At 41.1% G+C, this 23,677-nt stretch overlaps 4 protein-coding genes and 1 long non-coding RNA gene across 6 annotated transcripts; 3 read left to right on the forward strand and 2 right to left on the reverse strand.

The window, feature by feature from the left end:
- Positions 1–693: 693 nt before the first annotated feature.
- Positions 694–8,911, reverse strand: ssuh2.1 (ssu-2 homolog, tandem duplicate 1). Its single transcript, XM_068593968.1, has 12 exons — positions 8,846–8,911; positions 5,304–5,399; positions 4,820–4,904; positions 4,605–4,734; positions 4,450–4,510; positions 4,046–4,170; positions 3,552–3,614; positions 3,025–3,104; positions 2,838–2,930; positions 2,543–2,648; positions 2,342–2,449; positions 694–1,922 (listed from the first exon to the last, which is right to left on the reverse strand). The coding sequence occupies exons 1-12, from the start codon at positions 8,868–8,870 to the stop codon at positions 1,788–1,790; spliced, it is 1,107 nt and encodes a 368-aa protein (XP_068450069.1). The 5' UTR covers positions 8,871–8,911; the 3' UTR covers positions 694–1,787.
- Positions 2,722–10,405, forward strand: LOC137796206 (uncharacterized). Of its 2 annotated transcripts, XR_011078573.1 has the most exons (4): positions 2,722–2,975; positions 4,458–4,571; positions 6,088–6,246; positions 10,093–10,405. It is a non-coding gene; the product is annotated as an uncharacterized lncRNA (long non-coding RNA). The 2 variants fall into 2 exon arrangements; XR_011078572.1 differs by lacking the exon at positions 10,093–10,405 and having other exon boundaries at positions 6,088–7,381.
- A 539-nt stretch (positions 10,406–10,944) lies between these two features.
- dynlrb1 (dynein, light chain, roadblock-type 1) lies at positions 10,945–12,619 on the forward strand. The gene is made up of 4 exons (XM_068593978.1): positions 10,945–11,075; positions 11,438–11,513; positions 11,903–12,070; positions 12,149–12,619. Exons 1-4 carry the CDS (start codon positions 11,073–11,075, stop codon positions 12,190–12,192), a joined length of 291 nt encoding a protein of 96 aa, XP_068450079.1. The 5' UTR covers positions 10,945–11,072; the 3' UTR covers positions 12,193–12,619.
- Positions 12,620–13,799: 1,180 nt separating this feature from the next.
- map1lc3a (microtubule-associated protein 1 light chain 3 alpha) lies at positions 13,800–17,627 on the forward strand. The gene is made up of 4 exons (XM_068593977.1): positions 13,800–13,983; positions 15,213–15,268; positions 15,558–15,664; positions 16,109–17,627. The coding sequence occupies exons 1-4, from the start codon at positions 13,944–13,946 to the stop codon at positions 16,269–16,271; spliced, it is 366 nt and encodes a 121-aa protein (XP_068450078.1). The 5' UTR covers positions 13,800–13,943; the 3' UTR covers positions 16,272–17,627.
- Positions 17,628–19,212: 1,585 nt separating this feature from the next.
- eif6 (eukaryotic translation initiation factor 6) lies at positions 19,213–22,659 on the reverse strand. The gene is made up of 7 exons (XM_068593976.1): positions 22,580–22,659; positions 22,329–22,471; positions 21,466–21,551; positions 21,167–21,342; positions 20,636–20,812; positions 19,974–20,158; positions 19,213–19,547 (listed from the first exon to the last, which is right to left on the reverse strand). Exons 2-7 carry the CDS (start codon positions 22,433–22,435, stop codon positions 19,538–19,540), a joined length of 741 nt encoding a protein of 246 aa, XP_068450077.1. The 5' UTR covers positions 22,436–22,471; positions 22,580–22,659; the 3' UTR covers positions 19,213–19,537.
- Positions 22,660–23,677: the final 1,018 nt, after the last annotated feature.

Genomic DNA, 23,677 nt, shown 5'->3' on the forward strand with positions numbered 1-23,677 from the left:
TATATATACATATATATATATATATATATATATATATATATATATATATATATATATATATATATATATATATATATATATATATATATATACATACATATATATACACATACATATATATACATACATATATATATATATATATATATATATATAATAACGTCTTTGTTCCTTGTTGGATAATAATATCTTTACATGTTAATTAATAATAATAATAATAATTAAGACAATAATAATATAATTTTATAATAATAATATCCGTTATAGAATAATAACAACATCCGTTATGATGGATTCTTGTTCTCTTGAAGGGAGGATTTTTTTGGCTCCTGAGTTGTTATATTTCCCACATCACATGAGGTTCACAAACGCACCTTCAGACACGCCGCAGTCCTCTTTTCCGCTGAGCCGCAGCGCCCTCTGGTGGGCAGAGTCTGGTAGCGCAGGACGGGTTGCCAGGTTCCCACAATCCCCCGAAAACTCCTCTGAGTCCGGATGACCCTCAAGAAGTCTCAGAGCAGAAGAGCTTCCAACCAGTTTTATTCATAATTCTGGCATAAATCTCAAAATGTTCACAGCCTGGATTCCCCCACGATGTCGTCCAGGTGTTTGTGTCTTATTATTAAAAACACAACACCTGTAACAAATGGTATCAACTTAAATTACCATTCACAATTTATTTTAAGTGGTATTAAATACATTAAACAGACTCAGAAGCTGCAGTATGACGACGTCACAGAACTTTATTTTGAAATCCATTTGTGTGATGACGTGTTTCTGATTGCATTAGGTTGTATGAAATAAACAGACAGACTCTTCGAAAGAAAGAAAAAATAATACAGAACATGAAGAAGTCTGAATCTTTCCTCCAGAAACTTCAGAACTTATAACCACAGTTATATGACTTTTAAATGGTGAAAAGTCATGGAAATCCACATTTTACACACTTTTTCATGACTTTAAACCAAATGTCCATGAGCAAACACTGTGTGAAATCTGTGTGTAAACAGTAAAGTGATAAAATGTAGTATTCAAACTAACAATGAGGATTCAAAGCATACAGTAAACCTCAAATGACACAAATGAATGAGAGGGTAGTTTGATTAAAATAATAAACATTTATATAGATGCCTGTATGTATGCCTGCTTATATTCTGAGCCTCTTTCTTTTAAAAGCATATTCATTATTTCAAACTAAATGAACGTCATGAACGCATGAATATAACACATTCATATGACTTTTACTACACTCCGGGCATTTTATGTTTTTCAATGACTTTTCCAGGCCTGGAAATAGCCAAACTCCATGACTGTTCCAGGTTTTCCATGACCGTGAGAACCCTTATAAACATTTAAGATATAATAAACACTAGTAACATTGCGTATAAACCACTGAGACGTGGTGTCCTTTATGACAGATATGAAGGTTATTTGGTTGCGTACACAAACTGACACACAACATCTGGACGGATGCTCCTCACCTGAGAGAATAGAGACAAAGGAAGAAGATATCTATCATGGAAATATATTCATATGTATCCATAAAAAGATAAAAAATATTGAAACGTAGTGGCAGATTCCTGAAGCGCGTTGTGTGGAACAGAGCCGTCGAGGCTCTTTTTGGTCCTTGAAGGCACCACGGTGACTCCGTGCTGATGGTTGAGACCAGCAGGTGAACATTCAGGATGACTCACTGTGTGTGACAGACACACACAGTGAGGATGAGGTGTGTGTATGTGCGTGACAGACACACACACAGGGAGGATGAGGTGTGTGTTTGTGTGTTCTTATAGGATGGAGCAGGCTGACGGGTACTTGGAGGCGAACACTTGGTTCTCGACCCCGTAGACGTAGAAGCTGAAGTCCTTCCCGCTGTAGCTGTAGCGCGCGTGAGTCAGAGGCACCATCTCAATGCTCTGACGCTGCAGACACACACACACAGACAGACAGACAGACAGACAGACAGACAGACAGACAGACAGACAGACATACACACTATTTATTAGCCTGATTGTAGATATTGAGGTGCTACACAGCATTAGCTTCTCTACAGCACAGGTGAGCTGCTACACAGCATTAGCTTCTTTACAGCACAGGTGAGGTGCTACACAGCGTTAGCTTCTCTACAGCACAGGTGAGGTGCTACACGGCGTTAGCTTTTCTACAGCACAGGTGGGGTGCTACACAGCGTTAGCTTCTCTACAGCACAGGTGGGGTGCTACACGGCGTTAGCTTTTCTACAGCACAGGTGGGGTGCTACACAGCGTTAGCTTCTTTACAGCACAGGTGGGGTGCTACACAGCGTTAGCTTCTCTACAGCACAGGTGGGGTGAGCTCGTACCTGCTGCAGGATGCGGCTGGTGGAGCGAAAGCGGTTCAAGTGTTCGTTAATCAGTTTGGTGGAAACGTCGCAGATCTCCTGATCGGGGAAACCCTGGATCGGGTACACCTGGAGGGGCGCAGGGGGAAACACGGTCAGCGAGGCGTTCAGGTAACGTGGGACGCGAACTCACCAAAATAAAAACTGTGTTTATTATTTTACCAGAACGCTCTCGTCCACGAAGAAAGGATCTCCTGTCACGTTCTCAAACTTCTTATCGGGGAAGTCAGGCTGACGGTCCGGGATGAAGTTAGAGACGTCGTTCTTCCTACACACACACACACACACACACACACATGCACACACTCTATTATTATTATTGTGTGTGCATGTGTGTGTGTATGCATGTATGTTTGTGCATGTGTGTTAATGTGTGTGCATGTATGTGTATGTGTGTGTGTTAATGCATGTGTGTGTGTGTGTGTGTGTGTGTGTGTGTGTGTGTGTGTGAGGTCACCAGGTCACGGTCAGCTGGATGAAGTGCAGCAGGCTCTGGTTGCCGTGACACACGCAGCACGTCTTGTAGCCGTGACCGTGACAGAACGTACACCTGAGGAGAGAGGGGCGGGGCCTGGGTCACCACAGGAACGACCAGGTGAAACCAGCATAGACACAGAGACAGACACGCACACAGAGACACACACCTCTTGCGTCCTCGGCCCTGGCAGGAGGTGCAGCGTTTGTTCCTGGAGCTTCCGTGTCCGTGGCAGAAGGGGCAGCGCCTCTGAGAGGAGGCAACACTGAGTCTTAACCAGCACAGTGCCACCAAACTTTGCAGAGATTCTGCTCGCGTGGCGTTGCCAGCATACGCGTCAAAATACATCAAGACGTGGGTCCTGATGGGGAATCCTGTGCCGTGACTTTTCTAAGAGATCTGCCCGGCCGTTTCACAGACAAATGAAAAAAACTGCGAGAAATCGTCCCATTGACTTGAATGGGGTTTCAGCGTGAAGAGAAGAAATAAAACAACACTGATCTTTGTTCCCATCGTGACTCTCATTACTTTAACGTAGAGAAATGATTTGAAGTTTACAACGTTGACAAAAGTCTGCAGTTTATTTTACCAATCGGGTATTTTTTGATAGCTAGCACAGTTTTTATGTAATCGTTCAAGTTTAGGAACAAGTTGTGAGTAAGTTGTGTAAGTTATAGTTATGATGAAGACTCTCACCAGGCCTCGCCCAAAGCAATGTCCACAGCGGGTCCTTCCACAGCCGTTGCACTTGTGACACGGCTGAAAACACACACACACACACACACACACACACACACACACACACACACACACACACACACACACACATACACACACACACACTACATTGATAACAAATACACCAAACTAAGAGAGGAGTCTTATTGCGTTACTTGTGTTACTTTGTAGTCTTATTGTGTTACTTTGTAGTCTTTGTGTTACTTTGTAGTTTTATTGTGTTACTTTGTCTTATTGCGTTACTGTGTAGTCTTATTGTATCACCCAATTTAGCATTTTTTGACAGCTAGCACAGTTTTCATGTAATCATTGTTTAAGTTTAGAAACATCTTGTAAGTAAGTTGTGACACGTCTGTACACGCACACACACACACATACACACACACACACACACTTGCACACTACATGACAACAAGCACACCAACAGCAGACTGTAAGGGGAAGAGCTGCACCTTCACCAGGGACGAGTGCGGCACGCGGACTTTCTCCACGCGGTCGCTGAACCTGGGGGGCAGCGCCATGAGGACGTCCCACGGGGAAGGACTCGCTCCGTACTGAGGCCCGTCCACCGCCTGGCCTGTTGGAGGACACACATGTGACACCGCACGGCCCGAGACCCTGAAGCGAGGTCACGTCTCAAAGGAGGACGATGTTGGCTCGACTTTAAACGTGAAGGATTTCCCATCAGCCCTTTGGGATTGGTGCGACTCGCAATCAACGTTTAGCTGCAGGGAGGCTTTTCATTGACTGACTCTAACTCTTCTTCTTTAAATGGTTCTGACTAACTCTTCTTCAGCTCTACGTTTCTATTCCTTGAAGAGGCCGCGAGGAGCTAACGAGATGTGATGTGTGTTACCGTTGTAGGGCTCAAACTGCCAGCCGCTGGTCCTGGTCTCGGTGTAGGTCTCCAGTCGGTACTGCAGAGGGAGAGCAGTCAGAAGACACTGGATGGAGGCGGGTTCATGGACGCCCAGTAAAGTAAGAGTTTAGGAGGCAGAGAGCAGGTCCTACCCGGTACACCGTGATGGGCTTCAGCTCTTTAAACACCAGGTTCCTGGCGGGTTTGGAGCTGTACTTCCACTTTGACTCCACGAACTTGAGCAGCGCTTCTCGGGCCACGTCCTCTGAGACTGTGGGGACCCTGGAAGGTCACAAACACACACACACACATAATTTGCCTACATAGATGTGTGTGACAGAGCTCAGACTGAGGTGAGGTGTGCTACCTGATGTCAGGCACCACGGTGTTCCTGTTGAGTTCAGGCTGCGGGTTGTAGGCGGGGGGGGGAGGGTACAACGGGTTGTCTTCCTCTAGAGGGAACAAGAACATGAAGGTTGAAGAAGTCACGACGAGGAACGTTCATTGTGTCGGTTCTTGCTGCCCCCTGTGGACTAAAGAGGTAGTGTTGGTTCAGGGGCCCCCTGTGGACTAAAGAGGTAGTGTTGGTTCTAGTGCCCCCTGTGGACTAAAGAGGTAGTGTTGGTTCTAGTGCCCCCTGTGGACTAAAGAGGTCGTGTCTCTGAGCACCAGGGTCCCTTTAGAAAACCTCTAATTTTATTGCAGCAGGGTCTGACCCTCTCAGTCCTGGTTCTCCAGTGACCCCCTTCCCTTCAGCGGGTCCAGCGACACTGAGCCCTCCTCCTCCTCTTCCTCCTCCTCTTCCTCCTCCTTGTCACTGTAAGCAAAAGAGATCATAACAAAAGACTCACCTCCTCCTTTGTGGCCCTGGTATCCATGTATGACATCCAGCCAGCCAGGAGGGGGCGCTGACGGTCCCTCCTCTGGGATGTTGGGGTCAAATGCACCTGAGAAGATGACATGAGGAAGAGGTTGAGGCTTTTTGGTCTTTCCTTTCACTAGATACATTTCCACATTGCATATTGCAGAAAGCTGCTACGAAACAAACAAATCCATAAAAGATAAATGATGTCATAAACAGTCACTTCCCAACAGCGTCTGCAGAAGGAAAGGACAGCGTTTTTGTCCGTGTGGTAGGAAGGAACGACGCCTCCTTCAGGAATCTGCTTCTAGCCCCGACTAAGACATCACATCGGCCTTTAAAGAGCCACATGAGGGCGGATTAAAGACGGCAACTCTTAAATGATGAATGAATCTCTTAATTGATTAATGAATCTCTTAATTGATGAAAGAATCTCTTAATTGATTAATGAATCTCTTAATTGATTAATGAATCTCTTAAATTATGAATTAATCCCTCAATTTATTAATTCATCTCTTCATTAGAAGTATTTTTCCTCGATCGGCTTTTGCCAAAATGTCCCCGGCGCCTCTAACAGCTAAGTCGGAGTGTGAACTCAACTCACTGAAAACATCTGAACTACATGAAACCAATAATATTCCTAAAACACATTCTGGAGTGAAGTTTAGACATTACTGTTGTAACGTGGGTTTAATGTGAAAGCAACAAAATCAACAACAACAACAACAAAACAAGCTTTCATTAAAACATGTTTTTCCCATCTGGTATTGCAGGAACTGGCCCCGTGCCAACACAAAGAGAGCCTCTACATTTCAGAGGAGCTCGTCATTCGGATCAGATCATCCACGTGAGAGACAATTGGCCCGCCACCTCTATTGTCCAACAAGCCCCGCCCCCTCCATTGCCAAACAAGGACCCCTCCACCACGCCCTGTGAGTTCACCTTTGTGTCTTTTGTTTCTCCTCAAAGGTCCGGGGGCCTTCTGTCAACGGAGGGCCAATCCCTGAGCGTTAGTCGCTTATAGAACACGTGTCAGGTCCAACGTAAAGGTCGAGTAAGAGAAAGTCAACTTTCCGCAATAATAATTTGTGGTTATTAAAAAGATATGAGTCCAATGACGTTGACGCCAACGAAGCCAATGACGCCAATCAAGCCAATGAAGGCAATAAAGCCAGTGACTCCAACGACACCAATGAAGTCAACGACGTCAACAAAGCCAATGACGCCATCGATGGTAACGACGCCAACGACGCCAACGATGCCAACGACACCAATGAAGCCAACAACGCTAAAGACACCAACGACACCAACGACGCCAATGAAGCCAACGACGCCAAAGACGCCAACGACGCCAACGACGCCAACGACGCCAACGACGCCAATGAAGCTAACGATGCCAAAGACGTCAAAGACTCCAACGATGACAACGACGCCAATGAAGCCAACGATGCCGATGATGGCAATGACTCTATTGCCGCTGACGTCTTGCCGTTGCTAGTCGGTCAATCTTCCAGGCGCATGTTTGCGGAGAAGCCGGTGAAATTCCACGGGCTGAGGCATGAACCCAGACATGAGGGCGTTTGTGGGACTCGAAAAACATAGAATGAACGAAGCAGAAATAGTGGAAATAAATGGCTCTGTTTCAATAGAGATAAGACCCTCCCCCTCACCGCGGCATCGAGAGCGAACAAAGCAAATAACCAAGAATTTCTCACGTCGAGTTTAGTGCCAAACTCAGCAGGACGCCACCAAACTAAAGTCCCGTTTTCAGGATAACTGAAAAGCTTTCAGCTCACAAACTTTGTCTTTACCCGCCGCCATTTTGTCACCATCGTCCAATAGCTACTGAGCATGTGCAGCTCTCTGGCGAGGAGAAGGAAGAGAGAGGCCTCCCTTCTGAGCTCCTTACATGGTATACAGCTATTGTGCAATATTTACGGCTGAGCCCTGGATTACTGCTGCATCCTGGGTAAACAACACTAACTCATTGCGTGGAGCAAGATGAAGACCATGTGGGACGGTGGAAAGTCAGCGGATTGTTTTGTCAGACTCACTGAATTTTTTTTCCATAAAATCTGTTTAACTAAAACAGAAACATGAAGCACGAGACTGTGACGTCCGTGGGCGGAGCGGTGGCCTCGTGACCCACATGTTTTGCATGGCAGGTGTTTGAGAGTGGTGAAGGTAGAGAAATGAAGCCAATGACGGCAACGGCGCCATTGACTCCAATGACGGCAACGATGCCAATGAAGCCAACGATGCTAATGACTCCAATGGCGGCATCAATGCCAATGAAGCCAACGACGCCAACAACACCAATGAAGCCAACAAAGCCAGACTTTTGTTTCTTCATCCCCTCAATCCTGCAAAGAAATCACTCTGACCAAAGTTACTCTGAACAATCACGTATTATAAAGTTTATTGGAAATCCCAAAAAGTAAACGTCCAAAACTAAAGCGTTTAGTTAATTTCCCCGTCCTCTCTCTCTTCTTGTGGTTGGAAGTACAGCTCTACTGAAATGTCACAGGCATCAGATAAATTAATCCCAACAAAGAATATAATGTATTAATACAACAATCAATGCAGTGTTACTTAAATATACACAATAGCACCTGATTACAACACTTCCGAGGCATTTAGCGAGCGTCACGTTCCACCAAAACAACTCAAAATAAGAATGAGCTGATGTCACGCTGTATCGCACAATACTTTGCTGGGGATAAAAATACCAGCGAGGAGGAAGCAAAGAGGGCGGGAGATCATTAGAGAGACCAAGAAAAGAGCTTCAAACTGGAAAATGAGTCCAAAACACTCCCGAAGAACCTGAACACAACACACAGATCTGCTGCAAAAAAATTAAAAAAATTAAAGTTATATATATACTATAATGTGCAAAAGAAATACAAGGAAATACAAATACATGTGCCTGCAGGAACCTGCAGGTTCAACAACATTGTATTTTTACATCGTATTTTTACTCTACGTGTTTCATAGAATTTCTTGTATTTGTATTGTCATATATGTAATACTAACATGTATCTATATTAAAAATAAAAAAAATGTTTTTTTAATAATAATTATACATACATTATATTACACAATAATTATAATTCAGAAAAACTGCGGTTTTTCATGAAAACGTTTTTCCACCTTCATAAACACTAAATAATAACCATAAAACACCGGATAATAACCAGAAAAACACAACTAAATAACCAGAACAACACGACTTAACCACTTAATAACCATAAAAACACGACTTAATAACCAGAAAAACACGACTTAATATAAAAACACGACATAATAACCATAAAAACAAGACTTAATACAAAAAAACTGGACGTGAATGCAACGGGCTTCTGGAGGTTGCTCCCAGTGCTCCCAGTAAGCCGCAGCCCGTGGGCGTTAAACTTAAACTTCCCCCCAGCACGCGGCGGGTCAGCCGGCGCTGCTCCGCGGGGCGGCAGCGGCCTCCCGCCGGCAGCGGAGCCCCGCAGCCCGCAGAGAGAGAGAGAGAGAAGCGGCGCTCACCGAGGTCTTCGTCCTGCTCGCCCATGTCTCCGGTCTCTTCAGTCTGAGGGGCAGCGGCGCGTGAAGACGTCAAACTCCCGCGCTGTGTCAGACGCTTCCGGTCGGGTCCTTTAGAAATAAAAGCCCGGCGCATAAGTGTTAACGGTGTTAACTCACTTAAACTACTTTAACAGAATAATCAGGTAATTTCTTCCAGTGTTAATCCCACTGTTATCAAAGTGTTATTCATTCGTTAATGATAATAATAAATACTAATTCAAATAAAAAAATATATAATTACAAATTAAAATAAAATACAAATAAATAAATAAATAAATACAAATTAAAGAAATTAAAGGAAAAGATTAATACTAATAAATACAACAGAATAATCTTACAAAAACAAATGTGATTATATCATAGACATGAATACTAAATAAATAAACAAACATTGAATATTATTATCTTCCTTTATCCTTATCTGATATCAACTGAAGACGTGGATAAATGAATGGAAGAATAATTGGATGAATAGATAAATGGTGTGTTCGATTTGTTTCCTTCATTCATTCGTCTCAAAGTGACGTTTGGAAAGATACAAACATAAATATTGAATATTGGTTTCATCTCAATTATATTTAAATTTTATATTATTATATTAAACTTATATGGGGTGAACAAAAGCATCATGTTTTTTTATTTTACAAGGCAGTGCTGGAGGGTTTTATCAGATATGGGATGTCAGCCTGGTATGGCAAATTCACCGCAAAACTAAACTCGCTCGTCTGGTGCACACGGCCAAGAAGGTCATTGGAAAAAGCAGCTACAAGACCCTGCGGTCTATTTATGAACAATCTGTTTTTAGGCAAGCCCAGAGAATAGTAAACAATCCTTCTCACATTCTCCATTCAGAGTATAACCTCCAGCCCTCAGGAAGGCGATATAGAGTTCCTTACTGTAAACTCAACCGTTTCTCAACAATGCTGCTTGAGGCTGAAGTCTATATAATATTTTTTTAGAGTGCTTTTATTATGGTGATCTTTTTAGCATGTATTATTATGAGGTGTATGTATGTGTTATGTTATGGGATATGTGCAACACTGTTATGTAATGGCAGAGGATGTATTGTTTGTTGTCATTGTGACTGTCAAGGCATTCATGACGCACAGGCAGAGTTCAAGACAATAAAGTTCATCGTATCGTATCGTAACTTAAAGTTCTCCCTTTCGTGTAAAGCCAAGAATTGATTCCCCTCTTTTACTTTGAAGGAGACATCTTCACACTTCCGGTCCCGGCTCGTGTGTTTGAGTGTGACTTGGAGCAGAAGCGCTGGCCGCGCCCACATTGTTAACATTCTGACTTTCACAAGATTCACAAAGAAAGACATTAATAAGACATTTTGTTTTCCTGAGTGAAAGTGTCAACATATCATTAAAAACAACCTTTCATGTTGCATTCACAGCAAAACAAAACATGGGAAAGTTCAGTTCCATGGCTTGTGTGGAAATGGAGCATTGTGTAACATATATCTTCATTTGATATTAAATGTGTGCAGCTGTTAAAACGACACAACTGTTGTTTTCACTGGTGGAATGTAACTAAGTACATGTAATAAACATGAGACTTTACTGAAGTGAAGTAAAAGTACCTCAAATTTGTACTTAAAAGCATTTATTTTACAGTTACTTTACAAATAGATTTTTTTTGCTACGAGCTTATGAATCATGAGGTTTTGTGATAAATTGAACAACACGTTACACACGTGTAGCTGAAACCATTGTATTGATTAATCAATTAGTCGATTGATAATAATTGGTGTCTATTTTTTAATTTAATCGAGATTATAATATATTACTAACAATCACATGTTGCATTTGTGTACTTACAAATTACTCGTATGAACAGTTTCTGATTATTATTCAATCGTATAGATTTTTATGATTATACTTATATGTTTTTTTACTTGTAACTTAGTATTTACAAAGTGTGGTATGAGTACTTTTACTCAAGTACAGGATCTAGGCACTTCTTCCACCTTTGTTTGTTCCGGAGAACGTAAACTCATCGTGTTTACTATAAGAGCCCCGCCTTCCACTTTCTCCCTCGGACCACAAACGCAGCATCGCGGCACTTCACCCGGAAGTGACGTCAGTCGTCTTCTCCTAGCATCCTCGACAGAGCCGTTAGCTTCTGTCCCGCGGAGCCCGGACACTCATCTCGCACACAGACCCCTGCTCTCATCGTTGACATGGTAGTGTGTGTGTGTGTGTGTCGCGTGAACATGTCCCGTTCCCACCGGCGGGAATATAAAGTGTTTAAAAGAAAGATTGAGTTTGAGTAGATGCGAACCGCGGCTAGCGGGCGTTGTCAGTTTAGCTTCTGTGTTGTTTCCGGTGTTGGCAGCAGATAGTCCGGGGTAACCGGAGGGGTTCCGTAACTTCTGTAGCCGTGTTGACCGATGCCGTGTTGACCGATACCGCGTTGAACGATACCGTGTTACATGTTACCGTGTTGTTTGATATCGTGTTATGTGTGACCGTGTTGATTGACGCCGTGTTATGTGTTAACGTGTGTCTCGTTACCGTGTTTATTGATGCTCACTCGTCTCTCCAGGCAGAAGTGGAGGAAACCCTGAAGAGGATCCAGAGCCAGAACGGAGTGCAGGGAATCATCATCGTCAATTCAGAGGGTACACCACCTTTGTATTTATTACCTAGCACCACCTTTATGTTTATCATCTTTAAATGACCATATAACATATAAATGATCATCAAATATGTAAGTATGTACTATGTAAATGTATAACATGTAAATGGCCCTGTAATGTGTAAATGACCATGTAAATACAACCAGGTGATATGTAAATGAACATGTAAATAACCACATGCTATGTAAATGAACATGTAAATAACCACATGCTATGTAAATGAACATGTGAATAACCGTATCATATGTAAATTACATGTAATTAACCAGGTGATGTGTGAATGAAGATGTACGTAACCATGTAATGTGTAAATGAACGTGTAAATAACCATGTAACGTGTAAATAACCATGCAACGTGTAAATGCCCTCAGGAATCCCTATCAAGACAACTCTGGACAACGCCAGCACAGTGCAGTACGCGGGCCTCATCCACCAGCTGGTGATGAAGGCCCGCAGCACTGTGAGAGACATCGACCCACAGAACGACCTCACCTTCCTGCGCCTCCGCTCCAAGAAGAACGAGATCATGATCGCTCCAGGTGAGCTTCAACGCCCAGCCATGTTGTCCTCATGTAGCATTGAGTGGGCGGAGCTTAAAGGTTGTGTCTCTCTCACAGATAAGGACTACTTCCTGATCGTCATCCAGAACCCATCGGACTGAAGGAAAAGCCGCCGCCCTATTCGTCGCCCTCTTCATCTTCATATTTAAACATTAAATAGCCAAACGTTTTCTTTGTGTCGCTAAATCAAACAAACCCGTTCAGCAGGAGCTCCTCGCTCACCCGCCGGACCAGGAAGTAACGACGGGGTTTAACAGGTGGAGGAAACGGAATCACGTTTCTTCTTCCATGTTTTATCATTCCAGAGTGGCCTCCTCTTTGCACACTGTACATTCACCTCACTGTGTTTATGATTATTAATAATAAAACACTGTGAAGCTGCACAGAGAGAGAGAGAGAGATCACAGCACCTTTCAGTTTAAGAGGAAGCGTTATGTTTGTTATTTATTGTTTTGTTTTGCAGTTACACTACGTCTGTCCAACGTTTCTGACAGTTATTTTCATCAAATTAATAAATGTCTGAATGTTGTTGTTGTTGTCATGTACTTTATTTGCACACATTATAATGTATTATATTCATATATGGTTTGACACATGGAATAATGACCCGTCAGAGACTTAAAGGGGAAGAGTTCTGCTTCATGTGGACGTCTGGTCAGCGACAACACATTGATGCACTTACAATAAAGTAACGACAAAGATACTTTGAACGACTACGATGAGAACACAAACCATTACAAAAACACATGACAGAGATTATGTAAAAGGACTTAAAGAGGAACTCTCTAACTTCACTGCTTCACACGTTTACATATAATTTATTATGCGTGTTTCTTTTTAGTCTGATGTCACATGAAAACACTTACTAGACTTTGCATGAATAAATGTGTTTGTGTTTGTCATTAGACTCCAAGAACAAACAAGTATTTATTTTAGGACTTGGAAGGAGTAGTAGTTCTGTATAACAGTAGTACCGTCTAACTGTGTTCTGTTACACAGTACCACAGTAGTACTGTGTAACAGTACACAGTACTGTCAGTACACAGACACATTGCACCATACAAGAAGTCCTGTGACATCATGTGGATCCAAATCTTGTTCATAAAATATGAATCTGGTATATTGTTTTTAGCAGATTAGTATTTTGGTGCAAAACAAATTTGATGAGAAAATAAAATAAAAAAGTCAAGAAGCGAATAGAAACACAAATATGAAAACATGATGAAACATTTGCACTATCATCCCATAAATGATAAACAACCAGCTGTTGTTGTTCAGCTGTTAGAGAGCAAACACAGCACTTTTTATTTCACGACAACACGGTTGACAACTGTGGACATCTACATTGCTCCAAAAGATCACTTCATGGGCATTAGATTTTTAGATATATAATAATAATAATAATAATAATAATAATAATAATAATAATAATAATAATTAACCAGAGTCTTTTATGCAATTATTTTAACATTGTAAATATTTTTAATAATATTTGGACGTCATTTAAATAAATGTCTCTCTGCGTTGAGTACACGTCTGAAATGTTTTTTATTTTAATTTTCAATATAATTGCTGATGAACGAAACAACCAAATAATCCGTTATAAGCATCATTGGCATATTTAAAGCGACAGCGTCCACAGCCGCGTATCGGGAATGAACTGTTGGTACGGCCCCTTTAAATCCAGAGGATGACGTCAGCACCTCGGTTTACTTCGCTTTGTCCTGAAGTCTGTTTTTCAGACTGAGCCCGGAGAGAAACCGAGACGCAGCTGCTCCGCGACCGTCTTGCGCTGCAATACGCTAAAACCGCTCTTTTATTAGTTCATAACGGTGCCATAACTCCCGCGGAGATGCCGTCCGACAGACCGTTCAAACAGAGGAGGACTTTCGGTATGAAAACGGCCCTTTTATTCGGCTAACAGCGTACGATATGGCTGGTCATCCGGCCCGCTAGCTAGCTAGCTGTTTTGCTAGCTGTTGTGCTAGCTTGTACTAGCTAGCTGCTAGCTCACCGTGTTGTTTACCTGTTGTGTTGTACTTATTGTCGTGAAGTACTTTATTACACTGCGGTGTTGTATAACTCAGGTCGTTAGCATCGTGGGGACAGAAGCTCTAGGAAGTACAGGTTTGTAAAATAGTACCAAAAAACATCATATTTTAGCTCACTGCCGTGGTGGTGTGTGTTGTGTTGAAAAACACAGCCACCTGGGTCACATGACGTCACCGGCCTGTAAACATTCCACGTTTTTGCTCCAGAAAGAAGGACAACAGCACGCGCTGCTTTATGACGTAACGCAAGAAGGAGGAGCCCGACGGGTGTTGCGTAATCTGGTTATTTAGAGAAGTGTGTGTGTGTGTGTGTGTGTGTGTGTGTGTGTATTTGGTTATAACCTCACTGTAATAGTCATAATGTATAAGATAAGATAACCCTTTATTAGTCCCACAGCAGCACTTGGGATCAAAACAAGTGTAAAAAACAGTAAACAATAAAAAAACATAACTATTTATATATATATATATATATATATATATATATATATATATATATATATTAATGGTCTTTAGCTGGATCAGTATCCGTTTTTCTCAAGTGTGTTTCCTGCTGTTTCCCTCTGTGACACACTGTGTTGTATAACAGAACAACTCCTAAAGAGGCCCAGATGTAACGATAACTAGATACCTAGGTAACTACGTAACTGTCATCAGGGGGTAAACCAGTTAGTAAACCAGTAACGCTGCTCGGATAAAAGAGACATTCACCCTCAAAGGACATGCAAAAAGCTCATGCATGTCGAGTCCTCACAAACACAGAGAATCCATTTAGCAAATAAAAGACGTTAGTTTTCTTGCCGGTAAAACACAACGAGGGTTGAGCTGTAAACACAAGACGTCGTAGCATGATGTGAGAACAGAGACTGGACCACCACAAAGCTCATCAGGAGGGACGCGTTGTTCATATGCACCTCTTTGCTGTGTTGAGTCTTTGTTCCTAAAACACAAGTCCTGGGTTCTACATGTCGGCTCGCAGCAGAGACCGCCCGCTGGTTTCTGCTGGACATGAGTTCTACAGTTCACCCTACAGGAGCTTGTCTTCATGAAGTCTCTTTGTCTCTGTACAGCTGATCGGTGCAAAGAGGTGCAGCAGATCCGTGACCAGCACCCCAACAAGATCCCCGTAAGCTCCCGACACACACACCAGGGCCATGTTGAGGTTTGATGCACATGTACATGAGCGCTGGCTCCTGGGCCTGAACACCCACTGGTTGTGGTTCACTGCTGACTGTCAATCAAACATTAGTTAGTTATTAGCTCACGTCCTGGATTCAGTAATACCGTCTGGTTCCTTCTGTCGTGATGCGCTGACACACACACACACACACACACACACACACACACACAACCATATATAGGTATATGAAGTACATGTGCAGGCCTGTGCTCACAGGAAGTTGCTCCCCCTGCAGGTGATCATCGAGCGCTACAAGGGAGAGAAGCAGCTGCCCGTTCTGGACAAGACCAAGTTCCTGGTGCCGGACCACGTCAACATGAGCGAGCTGGTCAAGATCATCAGGTAGGCGTGTGCGCAGCGTCGGGATCATTTCCCTTTTAAATGCAGAAGAGGTAGAAATATAAAACTGTGATGTAATTCAGACGTAAAACACAAACGTGCATCCTGTTAAACTATGGAATAGAACGATGAAGACTAGGTAGTGATTTCATGGGTTCTGTCACATTCAGAGAACGAGACCTTAACGAAAACATACTAAATGTATGATTTACGAATGGATGAGTCACATGACAGCGTCTCTGGTGCTGCGCTGTCGCTTTAAGGTCTGCTGGATGCGTTAAACTCTCTTTGACACTTTGAGTTACTAGCTCTCGTCCTGTTGGTTCTTCGTAAGGAGTGCTGCTGACGTTACTAGCTCTCCTCCTGCTGGTTCTCTGTTAGCGGTGCTGCTAACGTTACTAGCTCTTTGCTTACTCCCTGGTGGTTAACATGAAGCGTTCCCCGCAGGCGTCGTCTGCAGCTGAACCCGACGCAGGCCTTCTTCCTGCTGGTCAACCAGCACAGCATGGTGTCCGTGTCCACGCCCATCTCTGAGATTTACGAGCAGGAGAGAGACGAGGACGGCTTCCTCTACATGGTCTACGCTTCGCAGGAGACCTTCGGTTGCTAGGTGGGAGCGAGGGAAAGAGGAAAAGAGAGAAATAGGCATCTTCAGAAGAGAGTAGAGAAAGAGAGAGAGAGAGAGAGATGGACCAAACTCCACCTTCCGCTCCACTACGTAGCATCACCCCGTCAGAGTACATGTGACACCCTCCTTCTCCCCCCTCTCTCTCTCTCTCTCTCTCTCCCTCTCTCTGTAGTCCCGCCCCCTCTTCCTATTGGTCAGTACAACACTACAGGTCCAGACTGTGCGTGTGTCTGTCCTCACAGTCAGACTCGTACCGTCTCTCTTCTTTTTGGTCCCGCGCAGACTCTTATTTTGAAAAGCTGGGATGAACCGGCCGATGGAAGTTTGAAAACTGGCGAGTTAAATCACACTTTTCATGTTTAAAATGATGTGTGTGTATGTGTGTGTTAGTGAGCTGGACTTGAAGCCAGTCCAGAGTCAGGTGAAGAGGGTTTATGTCGCTCCTCCAGCTAGAAGGACCGGTAGTGAATGTGGTTTTTACCTTCTTTTTTTGTTTTAACTCACATTTTAGACTTTTTATTTTATTTTGTAGCAGTAGTTTGTGTTGCGTTGGGCTAAAACAAACAAACAAAAAAATACTTTAATCCTCTGAAATTAACAGTAATTTTACTTGTGCAATATTTATCCCCTCGCAGAAGGGAAGCTATCACAAGCATCACTAACTACATGTTGCTACTTCCTGTCAGGCAGCATGCTAACAGACTGAAGTCTTTTCGCCCAGTAAGCACAAGCCACCTCCTCCCACACGCTTTTAGCCACGCCCACATAGAATGTCATGAACCAATCAGGTGAAGCCGAGTTAAAGGCCCATCCAGGAGATTTCAGACCGTGGGAACACGAGCAATGTCATGCAGGTAAAACACTTGGTTTCTTAAAGGGCCAGTGTCTCTTTAAAGGAACGGTGTTTCTCTTAAAGAAACAGTGTTTCTCTTAAAGGAACAGTGTTTCTCTTAAAGGAACAGTGTTTCTCTTGAAGGAACAGTGTCTCTTAAAGGGCCAGTTTTGGCGTATAACCTGAGGTTAAGAGTCGTGAGAGTTTCAGCACAGACTCCACACGGTCAAAACATGTAATGTCGGAAATGAATGAGCTTCTTTTGCACATAAATTAATACAAGTATAAAAGACAATTAAAGAAGAGTTGGCATAGATTCTTTTGTTTTTGTAGGAATTATTACTGTAACTATATAACGATGATCTTTTTGTATTTTTTTTTGTCCGTCTGCCTTTTTTGAGACTTTAGAGAGAAAAGGTTGTGACGCGCTACAAACATGCATGTTTTGACCTTTTTATTTATATATATATATCTATATAGATATATATAGAGATATAGATAGAGATATCTATCTATATCTCTATCTATATATATATATATATATCTCTATCTATATATATATATATATATATATATATATATATATATATATATATATATATATCTATATCTATATCTGTATGTGTATATATATATATAGATAGATATAGATATATATGTATAGATATATGTATATATGTATATATATATATATATATATATAGATATATGTATATATGTATATATATATATATATATGTGTATATATATATATATATATATATATATGTGTATATATATATATATATATATATATATGTGTATATATATATATATATATATATATATATATATATATATATATATATATATATATATATATATATATATATATATGTGTATATATATATATATATATATATATATATATATATATATATATATATATGTATAGATATACATATATATGTATAGATATACATATATATGTATAGATATACATATATATGTATAGATATACATATATCTATAGATATATATATGTATATGTATATGTGTATATATATGTATATATATGTATATATATATGTGTATATATATGTATATATATGTATATATATATGTGATGTGTATATATACATATGTGTATATATCTATATATATATATATAAATGTATGTATATGTATGTGTGTATATATATACATATGTGTATATATGTATGTATATATATGGATATATATGTATGTATATGTATGTATATTGATTTAATGCAATAGATATAATTGTATTGTTTCATTTAGAAAAGAAGAAAAGTCTTTTTAGATGTTTCCCAAACCAAAAAACTGAATAAGTATATGTTTGAAAAAGATGAATAATTAAAGTGACGGTGTCGCTCTGACGCAGCCGCACTCTGAGCGCTGGCCAAGAAATAATAAAAAGTTGCCTTTAAAATGTGTTTGTCTCATTCTGTGTTCATGTAGTTTTATTAGTCCATTGTTCACCAGCAGGTGGCGCCAAAACCATGACACATCTTCTAAATGCACTGCAAGTAACATGTATTATATATTAATGTATTACTTTACAGTAAATTAGGTCCTGAAAAGAAACTTTGAAGCAATAATCTGTTTTCACTTAGTTTATTTGTAATGTTAAATATTGTATAATTTAACCCTTGAGTTTTACTAGTATTTATTCAGCAAAGTGTCCTGAGGTTTATCATCTGACGTCTAAAAGGTTCACTCATTAAAACAAACAGGGAACTGAACAAGTTTTATTATCAGGATGTTCTAGTTTCATAGTTTGAGTCGTCAGATCATGTGATATAATATAATACAGTATATAATATGCTGAGAAACGTGCAGATGCATAAAATATCTTAATCGTCTGTAACATTTTATTCTACATCAGAAAACCAGAGTTTTGTTTTTAGAAGACTCTTCTTCTACATCAAGTAGTCGAAGCTGCTTCAAAATAAAAGTTCAAAGGAGAAAACTGGTTATTTATATTTTATATTTATAAGTGTTTTAATATCAAAAGTACAACAGATGGATATGAGTACCTGAAGCCAGTACAGTGAGACTCACCCTGATGCTCAAAAGAACGCAACAGGATAAAAAGAAGTTTAACTTTATTTTACAAGAAAAACATGGCGTTTAGAGTTCATGACGTCGCTTCATAGACGACCCGCCCGGAACGAGAGTTTCGCCTCACGGGGAAAAACAAAATGTGATTTTTAAACATCCGCTGCTCATTGGTTCAGACCTTTGTTTCACACTAAAGGGCCTCACACACAGAAACATGGGATTGATCTCTTCTCCGATGGAGACGTTGTGGAGAGACGAAACCAAACGGCACAAATAAACTAAACAAAAGAAAAAGGTACAAGATGGCGTCTGCAGAGAAAGGAGGTCCGGACCGTCAGGACTGCTCTGGGTCTTAGGCCATGCTGAGGGGAACGAGAGGAGAGACGGGTCAGAACACACAACGTGCTGCTAGTTCCAGGTTAAAACAGTGTTCATAGGAAGCGGCCATCTTGTTTTTTTATTTATCAAGGAAGTGACCATATGTGGACACCCTATAGCCCCGCCCTAAAGCAGCATCCATGCGCATACATATATACATACATATACAGTATAATAATATACATTATAATATATATTGTATATAAAATTCACTACAAAAAGTTAAACTCAGCTGCAAAGAGCGAGCAGTTATAAAGTGAACAGATTGTGTGTGAGAGAGACAAGTGTTAATGAGTCGGTCCCACAGCTGTTGAGTGTTACAATCATTTCTGCACAAGTGCAAGAGGAAGTAACAGGAAGTGCCAGTCAGGAGCAGGAAGTGCCAGTCAGGAGCAGAAAGTGGCGCCCACCTGTCGATGAGCGAGTCCCTCATGCTGGTGGCGATGGCGGAGGGCTGCGCGGCGTCGCTGAGGCGGAACACGCTCTCGATGACGGACAGCTCGGTGCTGGTGGTGTCCAGCCCGCAGAACGCACACCAGTCGTTCACCACCATGCCGCCGGCGATGACGTCACTGCCCCGGTTCACCGTGCCCGCCTGACAGGAAATGAGCTTTATTGTGAACCTCTCACAGACGAGTACTATAGTGTTACTGTATTATTATTATACTATAATATTACAGTATTATATTATAGTAATACTTAAATGTTAATCTTATGGTGTTATTTACTGTTTTTCCTTCTCTTATTGCGATTCCTACCTGTCTACCCACCCATCTGTCTACCTACCTGTCAGTCCACCTGCAGGTAGACAGGTAGGGGGACAGACAGGTAGACTATGACATCTCTCAGTTGTCTAAACAGCTGAGCGTTCTAACGGCGGCCATGTTGGTTCTTTGCGCTTCTTTGTGATAATTTGGGTGTGTCTCTGGAGGTCTGACGGGAGGAGGACTTGAGGGTTCAGCTTCTAGGCTCCTCCTCCTCCTCCTCTTCTTCCTCCGTCCCCCCGCTGCTGAGCCCTGTGACTCCCAGCTCATACGTTTAGGTCCTACATGATGCCGTTGCGGCCGCTCACCACCAGGGGGACCTGCAGCAGCGAGGACAGCTCATCCTGGTCCTCGATGGAGGTCTTGGGGTGGACCAGGCCGCCCTGGTTGCTGAAGGCGCTGTAGGACCCGACCAGCACCTGCTCCGCCACAGTCTGCCGGAACACCTCCACCTTCAGGGTGTCGGCCAGGATCTCCTCCGTCTCCTGAGGAGGGAACGCTCGTTAGACACAGGGACCAGTGGACTTCCAGGACTTTAAACCAAATTTCCATGACGTTTACATAACTTAAACCACTTTCAAATGACTGCAAAACACTTTCCAATGACTTCAAACCACTTTTCCATAACTTTTAACCACTTTTCACATGACTTTTCACCATATTTTTATGACTTTTAAATTGTGAAAAGTCATGGAAATCCATGCAGGGTTCATACACATTCTAACAAGTGGATTTCCATGACTTTTCCATGATTTTTCCAGGTTTTCCATGACAGTAAAAGAACCCAGACATGGATGGTTTTGTTTCAGCGGTTCTCTGTGGTTCTGTGTGGTCCTCACCCGGTCCAGGTCCGGGTGCACGAGCGCCACGTAGTCGTTGCAGGAGACCACGTTGCCGAGCGCAGACAGACGCTCCTCCACCCTCTGGATCCTCACGGCGTCGGGCAGACAGTTCTTCAGGTGCTGCAGCTCCTGGTCCGTCGTGTTGCTCGGCACCAAGAGGCCGTGGCGGTTACCTGGTGGGTGGGGGGCGGGGGGGGGTTAGGCGTTCAAAGACACTCAGCACAAGGAGCGCTGACGCTTTACTGCAGCTTTCTGTTGCCAACGAGTGTGTGTGTGTGTTCCTCATCATTTCTCACCAACACACATCCTCCCGATGATGCGACATCCAGCGATGGAAGCGTGAACCACTGGGATGGTTTCTGACAGCTCGCCCTCGAACACACTGCGCGCGCGCGCACACACACACACACACAAACAAACACACACACACTAATGTCACATATTGTGATGACTCCACTGCGGTGGTTCACAGTCGGGCGCATCGTAGGAAACGGGGATCTCTGAGATAGTTAAATGTTTCATGATGATGAAGGAATCCTTAAATATATTTTCCAGTGAAAAGTTCAGCTCACTGTTGCTTTAACTGATGCTCCATTCGCTTGTTTCCTGCTACAAAACCTGCTGATATTAAAGATGAGATGCATAAAGAGCTTTACGGGAAGTTTCTGCCCAATATTTGTTATTTTGGAGTTTAATATAGTTTTTTTTTAAAAAGAAGAAACAATCTGAAGTTTAAAGTCTGGCTGTAATTCTTTGTCAAACATTTAAACACAATAAGTTGTCTCGTGCTAAAGTATTAGCTTCTGTGTGACGTCACCGCTGCATCACTTAAGTATTAATGAATGTATTGAAGCATTAATACAAGTATTAATACACACATTAAAGCATTAATAAACCTTTAGAAGTTCTTGGAGCCTGTTGGTGTTCATGAACACGTTAAAGTCATGTATTAAGATATTAATAAAAGGTAATAAAGCATTAATAAACACATTAAAGCATTAATAAACCTGTACAAGTTCGCGGAGCCGCCCACTGCCCCAGGCAGTAGGTGTTGATGTTAATGAACACAATAAAGTGATGTAATAAGTTATTAATGAAGGTAATAAAACATGAATAAACACATTAAAGTATTAATAAATATAATAAAGCATTAATAAACCTGTAGAAGTTCTCGGAGCCGCCCACCGCCACCAGGCAGTAGGTGTTGGTGAGTTTGGCGAAGCAGCCGATCTCGTTGTTTTTCTCAAACGCCGCTCGGACGGCCATCGTGACGAAGAGGAGGAGGAAGGTCTTCTTCTGGCGCTAATGTGAGAAAACACACACACGCGTTGTATTAGTACACACGTGTTGTATTAGTAAACACGTCGTACTAGTACTGCGCTATGTTAGGCTATAAGGCGTTCAGAGTACCTGCTTTCAGTCCGAGGAGCTCTCAGCGTGCGCGTAGAGTCTCTTCCTTCAACAGCACGTGTTAACTTCCGCTTCCGGCGTCAGCGTGATGACGGAGGACGTAAGTTTAAAGCTTTTACGTAAATGACAAGTAACTGTGTGAAGGGAAAACAATACATGTATACAAATACATAAACATCTTTATTTCATTACAATGTATTTATTACAATTAAATGTTTGTATTTTTATTTTTTTAATAAAAAAAATGTTGATTATATGCCTGCAATGTTTGTATATTTTGATGTTTTTGTTACCAAAGCAAAAACGTCACACTTGAAATCAAAATATTTTTATTGAATTAACAATACATTTAAAATATTTTATTGAATTCATAATACATTTAAAATATTTTATTGAATTCATAATACATTTAAAATATTTTATTGAATTCATAATACATTTAAAATATTTTACTGAATTCAAAATATTTTATTAAATTTATAATACATTTAAAAGCAGTAAAACGGAACACAACTTCTATAATGTTTTGTTCAATGTGTGTATGAACAGATATTTGTTTATAACAATAAACCAGTTAATACAAAAATATAAATACATAGAAGAAGCTCTGCAATGGTCAATAATTAAATAAAAAAAATAAGTGTGGACAAAAAATGAAATAAAAAAAATATACAAAACATGCAAATCTGTTTAAAAAAAGAAAGCTGTGCAGGGATGTGTGAGACTACAATTTACAGCCTGTTAGTTTCAAATTTTACAGTTATTGATTATTACACAGAAGTTATCTGTTTAAACTGTAATGTTTCATATCTTTATTTTTCTGCTTCTCACGTGATGTTTTCAGCCCAAGATGATCAGCGTGGGGGCGTGCGTGTGCACGCGCGTGTCTGCGTGCACGTGCATGCGCCATGAAAATAAATAAATAAATAATTATATATATATATATATACATATATATATATATATATATATATATATATATATATATATATATATATATACATATATACATATATATATATATATATATATATATATATATATATATATATATATATATATATATATATATATATATATATATATATATATATATAA

Source organism: Clinocottus analis, unplaced genomic scaffold, assembly GCF_023055335.1.
Source record: "Clinocottus analis isolate CAN_PGR_092001 unplaced genomic scaffold, fCliAna1.0.p SCAF_3, whole genome shotgun sequence".
NCBI lineage: Eukaryota > Metazoa > Chordata > Actinopteri > Perciformes > Cottidae > Clinocottus > Clinocottus analis.

Bases quoted from the DNA above. Each gene is read 5' to 3' on its own strand.
- map1lc3a (XM_068593977.1), top strand. From the start codon at position 13,944: ATGCCGTCCGACAGACCGTTCAAACAGAGGAGGACTTTCG. The intron at 15,269-15,557 runs GTAAGCTCCCGA...CTCCCCCTGCAG, and splicing joins AGCACCCCAACAAGATCCCC to GTGATCATCGAGCGCTACAA. The intron at 15,665-16,108 runs GTAGGCGTGTGC...CGTTCCCCGCAG, and splicing joins GAGCTGGTCAAGATCATCAG to GCGTCGTCTGCAGCTGAACC.
- eif6 (XM_068593976.1), bottom strand. From the start codon at position 22,435: ATGGCCGTCCGAGCGGCGTTTGAGAAAAACAACGAGATCGGCTGCTTC. The intron at 21,552-22,328 runs GTTTATTAATGC...GCGCGCGCGCAG, and splicing joins GGCTCCGAGAACTTCTACAG to TGTGTTCGAGGGCGAGCTGT. The intron at 20,159-20,635 runs GTGAGCGGCCGC...ATTTCCTGTCAG, and splicing joins TGCTGCAGGTCCCCCTGGTG to GCGGGCACGGTGAACCGGGG.
- ssuh2.1 (XM_068593968.1), bottom strand. From the start codon at position 8,870: ATGGGCGAGCAGGACGAAGACCTCG. The intron at 4,905-5,303 runs GTGAGTCTTTTG...TGTTCCCTCTAG, and splicing joins CCAGGGCCACAAAGGAGGAG to AGGAAGACAACCCGTTGTAC. The intron at 1,923-2,341 runs GTACGAGCTCAC...GTGTGTCTGCAG, and splicing joins CCAGCCGCATCCTGCAGCAG to CGTCAGAGCATTGAGATGGT.
- dynlrb1 (XM_068593978.1), top strand. The intron at 11,514-11,902 runs GTACACCACCTT...AAATGCCCTCAG, and splicing joins CATCATCGTCAATTCAGAGG to GAATCCCTATCAAGACAACT. The intron at 12,071-12,148 runs GTGAGCTTCAAC...TCTCTCTCACAG, and splicing joins CGAGATCATGATCGCTCCAG to ATAAGGACTACTTCCTGATC.